Source organism: Prionailurus viverrinus, chromosome B3 (genome assembly GCF_022837055.1).
Source record: "Prionailurus viverrinus isolate Anna chromosome B3, UM_Priviv_1.0, whole genome shotgun sequence".
Taxonomy (NCBI): domain Eukaryota; kingdom Metazoa; phylum Chordata; class Mammalia; order Carnivora; family Felidae; genus Prionailurus; species Prionailurus viverrinus.
The window spans coordinates 37,701,590-37,714,319 of record NC_062566.1 but is presented as its reverse complement, the minus strand read 5'-3'; the positions used below and the strand labels follow the sequence as shown (position 1 = coordinate 37,714,319).

Sequence of the window (12,730 nt, the reverse complement as noted above, 5' to 3'; positions counted from 1 at the left end):
CACTGCTTTGGCAGATACTCTACAACCCAGTGTATACTTTTTTAGCATTAAATAAGCACAAGCACGAGGAATGTGACCTGAGAAGAAACTTGACGTTCTTTGCACTCGTTCTATCAGGTTTGGTGTGCAACACGGTGAATATTTTTTTCCAGATTCATAGAACAAAGCTCTCTGTTTTGTCCAGGTAAAACCCAGTCCATGTGTACCCATCCCCATGGTGTGTGCCTTAGTGACCAAGCTTATGTTTATCAGCATCGTCAGTAGCCTAGGGAATCTGCTTTCCTGGGATTTAACAGGCTTGTCACCAAGGGTCAGAAAAAAACAAATAATGGGATGAGTTTATTACCAGTGATCCAAACAAGTAGCAAATAATTCACAGTTCTCCTGGTCTCAACCGTCACTTTTATTTTTCTTCTGCTTTTCGTTGGACATGACCTTTTTTTTTTTTCCCTAGCCTATGTATTTTTGTAAATAGCTTCAAATCATTTGAGTTGGGGTACAAGAATTCAAATTAGAGTTCAATTTGGAACCTTCTTCCCTCTTTAACTTGTAAGGGGAAACAAATAACAGGGCTTCAAGGTGGACTACAGGAGGACTAAGCTGTGTAGATGATTTATTCTGCTGTCTCAGCAACCACAGGGGACCACTCATATTGCTGGAAAGCCACCACAGCTTTCTCAGTGGTCTGAGGGAAATGAAGATATATTCCATAGGAGTACTGTATCCTACCACATTGTCCATCTGTGAAATGGAGACGTAAAAAAAAAATTAATAAAATTTTAAAAATCTGTTGTACTTTGTAAACTCTTAGGCACATCAAGGGAGAAGACATGTGGAAGTGCTGTGGAATTCTCCAGGGCCAGATAAACACTAGATGTAGCATGTTCTATTGTTGGAGTCGGGACTGGAGTCCGAGAGGGCTGGTGCTAGAGCAGGGGTTACAGGTGAGTGCCCCACGAGCTTAGGAGAGGAGAGGAATTCTCCATCGGGGGTGGTTGGGAAGACGAGGAAAGCCAAGCTTGATGCTGGGCTTGGGCTTGTAGGGTGAGTAACCAGGAAGAACGGGATGCATGACGCATTTCAGATAGAGGTACCCCGCAAGAACTAAAATAACCAAGGCAGTTGTGCAGGATTTGAAAAGACATTGTTTTGCTAAAATGGAAAGTTCTTAGAGCATAAACAGAAGAGGGCAAGTGGGTGGATGGGAGGTCTCGACCACCCTGACGCTAAGCAGGTTGAACCTGATTACCCATACATTTCAAAGCGGTGTGCACATTCAAATCCTTTCTAAGCACAGGTTAAAACACTGTGAGCCCATAAGTGTCTGCTCCTCTTCGTTTTAGCACGTTTTCTTCCCACTTCTCTGCTCGCTGCCCTTTATTAGCCCCGCCAGAGCTCTGGACTGGTCTGCAGTAACCCTCCTACCTCCTTAGAATTTCCTGGGAATTAGGCATCATCTTTAATAAAGGGCAGCTCTCAATTTGTCTGAAAGGGTCTGAAACACAACATTCTAAGACAGTGATAAGTGATACATGCAGATATCCACTTGCATAGCAGGTTTAACCGGGGGCACATCTTTGTGACCAGTGATATAATTAATGATGGAATTTCATATGGCAGTGCCAAGAGGTGAGTGGAGATGGGAAGGTAAGTTAGAGGGATCCTTGGTTGGCTCTCGTCACACCACATAGAAAGCAGATCCTCGTGGCAGGATGGCAAGGTCTGGTTGTGGTTTTCTAGCAGTATGACCTTGGGGAGGTCGCTTAATCTCAAGATCCTAGTTTCTTCATTTGAAAATGGAAAATAGGATCAAAGCTCTTTTCCCCATCATTGTGTACTCCATACTGGGAGCACATTCTTCGACTTTCATCTTGGAGGTAGTACTGCTGACTTGCCCTGCCCTCCATGGATTAAATACATCTTGAGCCCTTCTCTGCGCAGGTACTTTACAGTGAGCAATGTACATGGTCCCTGCCCTCAGGGAGCCTCCCAAGTGTTCCTGACTGCTATGGCCTTGGTCCTTTTTTTGAGTTTCTCCTTTGCCAGGCTGGAGAACTTCATCTTATAAGCCATGAGGTTAAGCTTCTGTGGTCCATGGGGTAAGTTGCCGATGAGTAGAAATAGGGCCCACTTGGTGTTTGCCCTCCAATCATACTTTAGTCATGGTGTTTGTGTGGATAATTCCTAATGACTAACTTAGTAAAACATCTGCTTAAGTCTTTGCCTGCAGGACATAGAAATTCCACATTTACTGAGCATCTCCGGTGCGGTGGGCCTTGGGCTAGGGCCTTGAGATTCATAGGTTGTTGTGATAATACAGTCCTTGCTGTGGGAAAACAGTGAGGGAGGAAGACCTCTCCCAGAAAATGTATTCTTGAGACCATGTTGTGTATGTGTCTTAGTGCAGGTGTACTCGGGACAGGCGGGAACACAGTGATAGCTCTGTGGGTGAAGAGGCATATGGAGGGTTTGCAAAGCGGCTCTGGGTGCCAAATGCTTGGCTGGAATTTTTATTGACTTGCCCGACCTGCTGCTGAGTTCACACCTGCGTGGGTGGTTAATCATTTCCCCTCTGTTCCATTATCACCTGACCTTTTAAGGGCTATTTCTAGTTGAGGTATGCAAACTCAAACAGTGGTGGTTCTCATGCTTCCATGAAGGAGGACTAGAGAGGAGATCCTCATGTGAATATTCTCCTTGCTTTTCTGGTCTCCCTGCTCTGGCTGCAAAGGGGGAGCTTGATGATTCTGGTATTTTTCTATGTGGGCTGTTACCATGTGAGGAAATCCCATCAGCCGTGTTCTTGTGCTGTTTTCCCCAAGCTTAGGGTTAGCTGGAGTTTCTCTCCCGAATTGTGAATGTGGGGGGGCTAGAGGAGCCTCTCTACTCAGACTCTGCTGTCTGCGCTGTCACTAGTTGGGAAGAGGGAGGTTGAGGGGCCCGATGGGGGAAGGCCAGGTTATTAAGGAAGGCCTCTGGCTCCCTGGTAAAGCTGACTGTGAGACCAACATGGGACACTCTGCCTTTTCTCCTCCTCACCCATCCCTGGATGAAAACCAGCTGGATCCCAGTGAACAGTGGATTTGACTCACCCTTCTAGATGGTGACACATAGGCACCTAGATGTGCCTGGTGGGCTCAGTATCCTGTACTGCAAGTTGTGAATGTTTGAGCTGAGCACAGATAGAGGGCACAAGAAAGCAAGATAGAGGGCGAGACCCTGGTTTTTGCTTTTGAGGCACCTCTTGGGAACTGTGACCCCATCAAGTGGAGGGTTTTTACTTGTCAGCTGAGCTGTTCCCCTTCCTTCCTTGGGGAAGATCGGTTAAAGAATGGAGAGAAGGGAATATCCTTCCTGGGTGTATCAAGAGAGCAGATTTGCTCACTGGAGATTGAGGTGAATGATAGCCCCACATTTTATGCTGACTTTTGGTTATGCAATGCATGCTGTTGTCAGACATGGCTGTATTTTGCTTGCTGGAGGGGAAAGCAGACCTAAAGAAGGGGTTCAGAGACGGCCATCATAATTGGGTACAGTGGTCTTCCAATGGGTCAGAATGGAGTCAGTGGCTGGAGGTGGAGAGAGGAGAGTGATGGTGGCAGTTCTTACTTTATTCAGGATCCAGGGTCCTACTGAGGCATGGTAGCCTGGCCCTGTTGTCCTGTCAGCTGTGTATGACACTTGTGCTCCATAGAGGAGTGTGCAAAACCCCGTAGCCCCTCTCCTAGGTTGCCCCTGGACAGAACTCATTGACAAGCCCCAGGGCAGGGGTTTGCTTTAATGCCAGCCCTGACCCATACTGTAGGGTGAAGTTTTGCTCCTTTAGGCTCTTGGATTGGGGGAGTCTGACTGACATCCAAGAGAACAGCCTGAGGAGTTCCTTGTTTCACAAGCACACTCAGCTTCCTGGCTCATCCTTGGGTAATTCTGCATGTACAAAAAGCATGTTGAATGGCTTGAATAAAGATGAACACAGGAACTGTACAGTGAACAGGGTTACTAGAAGGGGAGTGCTATCTAGACAGGAATCTTGATTGTCTTTGCTCTCTAACGCCCATGATCATGTCTACTACATAATAGATGTAAAATAAACAATAAATTGAATTGCGCAGCTCAGACAGTGGCTAAATAGAATAAGCTGCTTCCAGTGTTTCTCCAACCACTGTGGCTAAGACAAGTAATAAGAAACCCTTATCTGGCACTTTCTTTGTGTCTTTGACATGTGTCCATTTATTCCTGTAGCAACCTGCAGGTTATTGTCCCCCATTTTATGGAAGAAATGGAAGCAGACCGCAGTGAAGTAACCAGCTCAGGGTCATGAACTGGGAAGGTTGGAGCACCTCACAGCCTCACTTGACAGAGCGGAGATCCCTGAGGGGTGGGTGCTCATCTTGAGCAATGGTGGACATTTCTTGGCTGGGCTGGGCTTGTTTACTTGAGGGTGGACTGGCCTGAGCCTGGCAGTCTGCACTGCCGCCACCTTTCTGAGCTGTTTACAACTCCCTGGGACCAAACAGTGTTTACTTTAAAAGGAGAGTGTCAGAGTCTCACCCCTGGTTCCATTGGCTCATCGGCCACAATGGATGGCACAGGAAGGTTTTGTGTTGGCCCCAGGTGACCTTCACACATAAATCAGGGCAAAAAATGGTCAGAATGAGAAGAAATTATGGAAAGGAAAATAACCTATGTTCTATGAATTCTATACCCTGTCCTTTAGCAAGAAACCAAAACTACAACAAAAAAACTACTTAAGATCAAGCAAGATAGGATACATTCAAATTGGGGTAAAAGAAAAAGCATAAGATAGAGATAGAGGTTAGACTATAACACAGTTAGCTCTGAACCTTCTTTGCAGCCAAACCCAAAAAGGAAACCTGGTCTGCTGTCTCAGGCTCCCTGCCGGGAGAGGCAGGAATTAGCCAGAGGGGTTAGGATACAGGGGAGTGGAGGTGAGAGTCAGCTGCAGGCCACATGGCTGCTGTGCTGCCCTGAGAACATCTCACTGGAGAATGAGCATTCGTCTTGATCATGGCATCTTGTCTGAGCTACGAGATTTTCTCAGGGCTTGAAGGGATACATAGTAAGACTTCGCCTAAGTGTTGAAAACACATACTCATATGTACTTGACGTCTAGGTTCTTACATGCTTTGATCTGATGATCTTTTGCCATAGGTCAGGACCCTTAATGTCACAACGTGTCTGTTTTGCAAGCATCTCACTGTGTCATAGGTGGAACTAGAAACGGCTCGGTGCCATGTGCCCTGGGAGTGGTGATTAAATGACCGTGTACTTTGGTTGCAGAACTCCTTGAGATTTGCCTGTGTGGATGATATTGCATGATAAAAAAAAATATCCAACCTTATAGTTTATAAGGCATTTTTATATACAGAATTTGCATGTTTATGACGTTGCCATGAAGGAAATCATGGGTCTTGTTTCATGCTTCATGTTGGGAACACTAAGTCATAATAAAACCGAGAGCCAGGAGTAAGAAGAAACTGGGGCCTTTGAGTTTTGACCACTGAGCAATGCTCTGAGAGTGACTGGTTTTCGTTTTTTGGTTTTGCTGTGTAATGTGTACCCATGTTGAAACATTGAAAGTGGTAGAAAAGTTGAGAACGCGAATCCCGTAATGAATCTCTGGTGTCCCTCATGGTGTTGAAAGTCTACCTTGAACTAAGGATAGTTGTCTCCAATCTGTGGCTTCATTTTTGAGATAATAGGATGAGAAGATCCGGGGATCCTGTGGGAATAGTTGGCCAAGCATCCAGTGTCGCTGGGAAACTCCTTTCTTGGGAGCCACTTGCCCACTGCTTTCCAAAGAGCAGAAAGAGGAAAACTAACAGGCCCAAAGGTCCCAGGTATCGTCAGACCTGGGAGTGAACCTGGAGCCCAGACTCCCTCCTAGTCCAACACCCTGCCCTTGAACCAAGACTTGGCTCCACCTCTCCTCTCTTGCAGGTCCAGAATGGAGATCATGCACACTGAAGCACCTGCCTCCAGGAAGGGCACTTAGGTGTCTTGAGACTGCCCCTCAGGCCATCATCAGGTGGAAACCATGTTTGTACAGATGCTACGTAGATACGGACTTCCTTGGTGGCAATTACATGATACGTATTTCCTGGATAAATAAGCCTGAAGGGCATAAATGAGAACCACTGCCTGTTCCTCCACCCCTTCCAGTAGACAGCCCTAAGAGATGAGGAGACAAGTCTGCACTTGCTGTGCCAGCCCCTCTCCCCTTCTCCTCCAAACCTGCTGTTCTAGCTTCACCTCTCTGCTAATCTCTTCTTACCTCAGTTGTCAGACACCTGCCGGCCAGATTCAGTTGTATCCTCATCCTCCCTCAACTGTGATCTGCCCTTAGCACAGGTGCTCTCTCCCTCCTGCTTGGCGCACTTTCTTCTGGGCCCACCCTTTCCTGGTTCTCCTCCCTCACCCACCACCAGCCCCCTTGCTGGTCCCTTCTTGGCCTAATTTTAGAACCTGGCTCCAGGACACAGTCTTCAGGTCTCTCTCTTGCTCACTTCCCTAGGTGATCTTTCTCGTTCCGAGCATTTAAATATGATAAGCTCCACTTCCCCCTACCATTATGTGTCCTGCTTTGTATTTGACCCTGTTCCACCTCTCTACCGAATATATCCTGAAAAAACTCATTACGGATTTTTCACCCAAACCTGTGCCTCCAGCAGCTTCCCCCAACCTCAGTCAGTGGCTTTTTCATTTTTGCATGTATTTTGGATAGAGATTTTCCCTCACTGCTGTATACATTCTGCTTCTCTCCTCCTGCTTCCAAATCTCTGGGCTGCTCTCCTGTGTTCCTTGTTGACCCACAGCCCTAGGTTCTATCCAGCAGGCTTCTTGCTGCTGTCTGCTTCCTGCTTCTCCATCTGCCCCTTTCTCCTCGCTCCCCTATGTATCTTCTGTTTCCTTCTGAGTGCCAGTGTTTATTCTCTTGCTGTTCTATTCTTCTTTCAGCCCCATGTCATGGCTCTGTATTTTCCTTTGATTGAATCCCTCCTGGCTTGGCTAGAAAGACCATTAATTTGCTCTGCAGAAAGCCCAATTATGAGCCTGGGAAGAGCAGCCTTCATGCAGGGACACTTCCAATACTTGCTATTCCCAGAGAATGGAAGCGATTAACCATCCCATCCTCCCTGGTACATTTCATAAATGGCACCCATGACAGCAAGGACCCCCATAGCCTTTACCACTGACTGTTACCACCAGCCATGCTCAGGGATCTCAGCGGTTCGGGAAACCTCACAATTGTTACCAGCCCCAGGGGGAAAACTGTTCATGCAGTGATCTCTACATTGCCGTAAATTTGTCAATTTAGGTCTAGAGTTTAAATTTTATTTTCCCAAATTGGGGAGTTGTTTAGACAAATATGCCTATAAAAACAGAGTTGGATCTATCCTTTTATATATGGCATGATATTGTAAAGTCCTTGATACTGTAGGTGGAAAATCACTGAATATTTTGAACTTGAACTCTTCTGCCATGTTAGCGATGTAGCCACTGCCCGGGCTGTAGTAAATTGATTCAGTTGGGGAGGATTCCCAGTGAACACTGCTGTTGTTGATTGAGAACTGTGTCTTGACATTCTTCAAGAAATATTTTTACAGACAGTTCATTCAGAACATAAGTACATGTGAAAATGACTTTATAGTTGGATGGCCTAAATGGTTGGTTCATGCAACGATTCATGCGGCTTTAGGAATACCCTGCCCATGAACACCAGAACATCTGTTTAAAAATGTCCTGTGTCCAGTTGACCCAGGTACCTGTTGTTAGGAAGCTGGCAATCAATCAAGCATGCTAGGAAGTGATGCCCTAGAGGCACCCACTCCCTGGGCCTGGTCAGCCTGTTTCTCTTTCTGTGTGTCAACTACCTCATTGCTTCTTAGCGTTTGCGTTCTTAAGTGGAAAGAGGGCATAAAGGCAGTGGGGGTTCAGGTTCACTACCTGTAGGTTCTCTAAGAAAAGATAGGAAAGGATGAGAACTTGAAATTGCTGTGGATTTATGTTCTGTATCCGGTGCTAGGATTCTAACTACTAACTCTGAAGTGCGTTATTTTGTCGGCCAGGATGACAGCCAAGTAAGTCTGTGTCAGTGTTTCAGGTGCAGGATAGAATCCTCCCTCTTGTGCCTGAGGAAGGTACATTTGATTCAGGCTGGCTTGGGTTGAGGGTAAGTTTCTGGCCACAGAATAGAGCACATTGTCAAAATAAGCCATAAGCCACCACAAGAGGAACTAAATTGTTGGACTTAGGTTTAAAAAAAGAAATTACTTATGAAATAAAACCTAGGCTAAACCTGTATGCTTTCTAAAACCATAAAACTGGACAAGAAGCGAAATATCCCAATAGTTTATCTGAACAAAATAACAACTGAAGTGGCATTTTCTTCCCTTAGAGACCCCAGAAGAGTATGTATATAGCACACTGGCTGTTTCAAATCAACCACTCTGGCCTCATTACTGATGGTGGCTGGGCATTGGGCTCCCATTGAGAACTCCTGGGGGTTTGGTTCTTTTATGAGTTAGGCAGGGCTGTTAACATTTTGGCTTCTTTACTTGTGGGGAAATTAAAGTAGAGTGGCCAAAGGGCCTTGCTTGCATTTACACAGGATGCTGGTATTGGAGTTGGGCCTAGACACCAAGTCTTCTGGTACATGGTGTCGTGGAAATTTTTTGCCCTGAGGAGCACCCAGGAGAGCATTGGTATTTGTTCTCTCTCCCCAGGAGTTGTGGGGAGAGAGCTGGGGCACTGAGGCTGCTAACAGAAGCATCTTCAGGAGATAGCTGTGGGTGCCCAAGGCTCTCTGCTTCTCACACTGAAGACTCCCTGTTGGAAACTCCAAGTAGGGAGCATCATTGAGAAGGAGCCTTGGTGAAAATCCACGGATTCTCTTCCCTAGAGCCTCGACTTGCCACTCTCTGATAACGATAACCCTGGAACTACAAGCTGTTGTCTTATTTAGAAATTTTCAAAATCTTTTGTGTTTTTATCCAAAGCGTTCTCTTTAATTGCTGTTTTATTCCTGCAATTATTTAAAACTGATCTAGAGTCTAGCAGTTTTTTCAAGATGATTATGACCATCAGGGTTTGTCTCTCTGTGTTTTCCAGACATTCTAAGTGAGAATCTTCACATCATCTAGGAAAATGGTGGCCCTGTCCTTAAAGATTTGTGTCCGCCACTGCAATGTGGTAAAGACCATGCAGTTTGAACCATCTACAGCCGTGTACGATGCATGTCGAGTCATTCGGGAACGGGTACCTGAGGCGCAAACTGGCCAAGGTAAGCCACTGGTTATTCACCAGCTTCCTGAAATGTGTTTGTATGTTCTTTACTTAGTGGCTAAAGAAACAGATGCTCTGAGTGATGCCCAAACCACCTAGTCTGTATGCTTCAAATGAAGTGTCTTCTTAGCCTAGACACTACTTGCCTCCCAACTGAGTTTTGTGATGACAGTGGCCAAAACTGCCATTGAATTGTCATTGTCACGCCCATCATCATGACCCTTCCATACATGAGCATCGCTTTCTCTGGTTTACAAGTCACCTTTTGATACTTGATCTCATTTACCCCACAAAGTACAAATGTACCTCTTCCAGCGGTTACTGCATATGTATAACCGGAGCCCTCTTTTCCTGGAGGAGGCTGGAACTGCCATCAGAACACACAACAAGCCTTACATTTCAAGTACTTTGAAGGGGCTCTGTAAACTTTATCTCCAACATTAAAGGGAGTGGGGAGCCTCTATGAATGTGTGTTTTGTTTCCTGTTAGTTTGAACTGCTAACCACTATTAATCCAAGTTTAAACAACAGCCATTCATACGGTTTTTATTTTCCATTTCCCTTTCTCTACTCTCTACATTTCCTTCCTTTATTTTTGTTTGATTGGCATTTGGGAAATTGGGATTATTCCCAAGTTAATAAGCCTTTACTGTGAAAACAGGATAAAACTTAAAAATTAGAAACATGAGGGGTGCCTGGGTGTCTTAGTCGGTTAAGCATCTGACTCTTGATTTCCACTCAGGTCATGATCTCACAGTTTGTGAGTTCAAGCCCTGTGTCGGGCTCTGCACTGACAGTGAAGAGCCTGCTTGGGATCCTCTCTCTATCTCTATGCCTTTCTGTCTCACATGCACAAAATAAGTAATACATAAACAAACTTTAAAAATTTATTAAAAAATTGGAAGCATGAAAATCAAATATTCAAAGATGATTAAATGTAGGCATTGATTTTCTCAAAAAGAATGTCCTAAAACTGCCAAACTTTTGGTCCAAAAGCATTATTTATATTACTTAAAACACTGTTATTTCTAGATTGCCCAAAAATAAAAATACCCCATCCCCAAACTTACTCCAAATTTTGGTTGTCCAATCATTTCTCGTGTCTTTTCTTTTATTCTTTTTCTCCCAGATTAAAAAAAATTTCTTTGGACTGGATTGCTGTTTAGCTCTGGTGAAGATGAAGCCCTATATAGATCTTGGAGTTGTCTTTCTAAGAAACATTAGGATCTAGGACCCTCATTTGGGTCTCTGAGGTTACCTTGAATTACATTCAAGAAAACAGAAGTCTTTATTACACTTATTTATTTTTAAAGATCTGTGTGTGTGTGTGTGTGTAATCTCTGTACCCAAAGTGGGCCTCGCACTCCTGACACTGAGATCAAGATTTGCATGCTCTCCTAACTGAGCCAGCGAGGTGCCCCAAGACAGAAGTCTTTAGACAGGAAATGATACTGCTTTCCTCCTGTCGCCACGTTCTTATACTTCCTGATCATCTTATGGGATTTCTGTGGAGAACACAGAGCTATTTTCCAACTGTATTCGTAATTTAGTGGCATGGGGAGCAGAGTCTTCCTCTCACTGGCCACTCTTGCTTGACTTTTATAATGCTTTGTTGGGGTGATGGAGGGATTATTTGAAGTATAAAGGCTCTATTGGCCTCTCTCTGCCTCAGTGGCCTTGGGCTTAAGTGATCACTTCCTTAGTTTCTCCATGGCTATCTTGTCATTCTTCATTGGTTCTCTGCCTGGTTTTTATATAGCAAGTGATAGGGAACAAAGCCCAGTGCATAAAATAGAAATCTGGACTGCTCTGTTCTTGATGTTTGCCTAAACTGTAGACATTGCTGCTGCCCACTCTTTTTAAAAAACATGAACCTTCTCTGTGGGTGTTGATTTTACAGCTCACGTCTCATTCTTCCTCATCTGCTTTAGCCCATTGGCTTGCTCGCATTGTCAAAACGAAACCTGTCTGGTAAAAGGAGGGTACCCACATCCTGCCAAATCAGCAGACTCCGGGCTTGGAAGTCCATGATGGTTACATTGTCATTCTGTCTTTTATTTTTCTCTCTTCTCCTTATCTTCCAGCTTCTGATTATGGGCTGTTTCTCTCAGATGAAGACCCCAGGAAAGGAATTTGGCTGGAAGCAGGCAGAACACTGGATTACTACATGTTGCGAAATGGGGTATGCTGGAGATGTCATGTTTTTTTGTGTGTGTTTTTGGTCACTTTGTCTCGGCTTTCCATAGAAGCCAATATATTAGTATGCCTCAAAGCAAAAGGGAGACCCAGCAATCTGTTTTGCTTCAAGGGCAACTTATTCATTGTTTTGATGTAACGTACTCTGTAAGGGTTGTACAGGTAGTGATAGAAGATATCAGCAGTCCAGATTCTTGAAACTCCACAGAGTAATTAAAGCAGCTTGGGGTTAGTGCTTACAGCTGTTGGTACATGCCATGGTTGGACTTGGTAGTTACGAAATAAGACACAGCATCTTTCTGTATAGGAAGTATCCCAGTGACTGATGATAAAAGGTAAGGGTAAATTAGTGGTGAAAAAAAAAATCCTAAAGGTAGTCAGATATTGGATATTAATCAGAATTCTGGTTTTTTTTTAAGAAAATTCATATTAGAGGTAAGCTTAATAACAATCAGTAACAAAAAATGATTTTGTTGGGAAGTACAGAGAGGTAATGAGTAAAAAGTGTTGTATAGTCTGCTCAGTTTAACGTCTGAGAGAATGGGTTTTAGCGTATGGAATGCAGATATCAGACTGTTGAGTATTCCATAAAGTACCAAGTAATTTTCCGTTGCATAATTCTGTCGTTAAGAAATAAAGTTAAGGGGCGCCTGGGTGGCTCAGTCGACTTCAGCGTCCGACTTCAGCTCAGGTCATGATCTCGCCGTCCACGAGTTCGAGCCCCGTGTCAGGCTCTGGGCTGATGGCTCAGAGCCTGGAGCCTGCTTCCGATTCTGTGTCTCCCTCTCTCTCTGCCCCTCCCCCGTTCATGCTGTGTCTCTCTCTGTCTCAAAAATAAATAAACGTTAAAAAAAAAATTAAAAAAAAGAAATAAAGTTAAAAAAAGGTCTCTCATTTATTTATTTTTTTTTAAATTTTTTTTTCAACGTTTTTATTTATTTTTGGGACAGAGAGAGACAGAGCATGAACGGGGGAGGGGCAGAGAGAGAGGGAGACACAGAATCGGAAACAGGCTCCAGGCTCTGAGCCATCAGCCCAGAGCCTGATGCGGGGCTCGAACTCACGGACCGCGAGATTGTGACCTGGCTGAAGTCCGACGCTTAACCGACTGCGCCACCCAGGTGCCCCAAAAGGTCTCTCATTTAAAAGTGACTTCCAGGCCCACTACCCCTGTTTGATCTTGGCATTATGGTGCAAATCACTTCTCTGGGGTCTGATGCCACCACTGT

The 12,730-nt window shown here is 44.7% G+C and overlaps 1 protein-coding gene across 4 annotated transcripts in view; it reads left to right on the top strand.

Annotated features, from left to right (window-relative positions):
- TLN2 (talin 2) overlaps positions 1 to 12,730 on the top strand; it is a 456,802-nt gene that overhangs the window by 228,609 nt on the left and 215,463 nt on the right. For all 4 annotated transcript variants that reach the window (XR_007153041.1, XM_047863106.1, XM_047863103.1 and 1 more), the window contains 2 exons: positions 9,133 to 9,304; positions 11,390 to 11,487. Coding sequence is in view for 3 of the 4 variants with exons in the window: in XM_047863106.1 (XP_047719062.1) it covers positions 9,169 to 9,304; positions 11,390 to 11,487 (234 nt within the window). In the remaining variant the exon portion in view is untranslated. The remainder of the gene's footprint in view (positions 1 to 9,132; positions 9,305 to 11,389; positions 11,488 to 12,730) is intronic.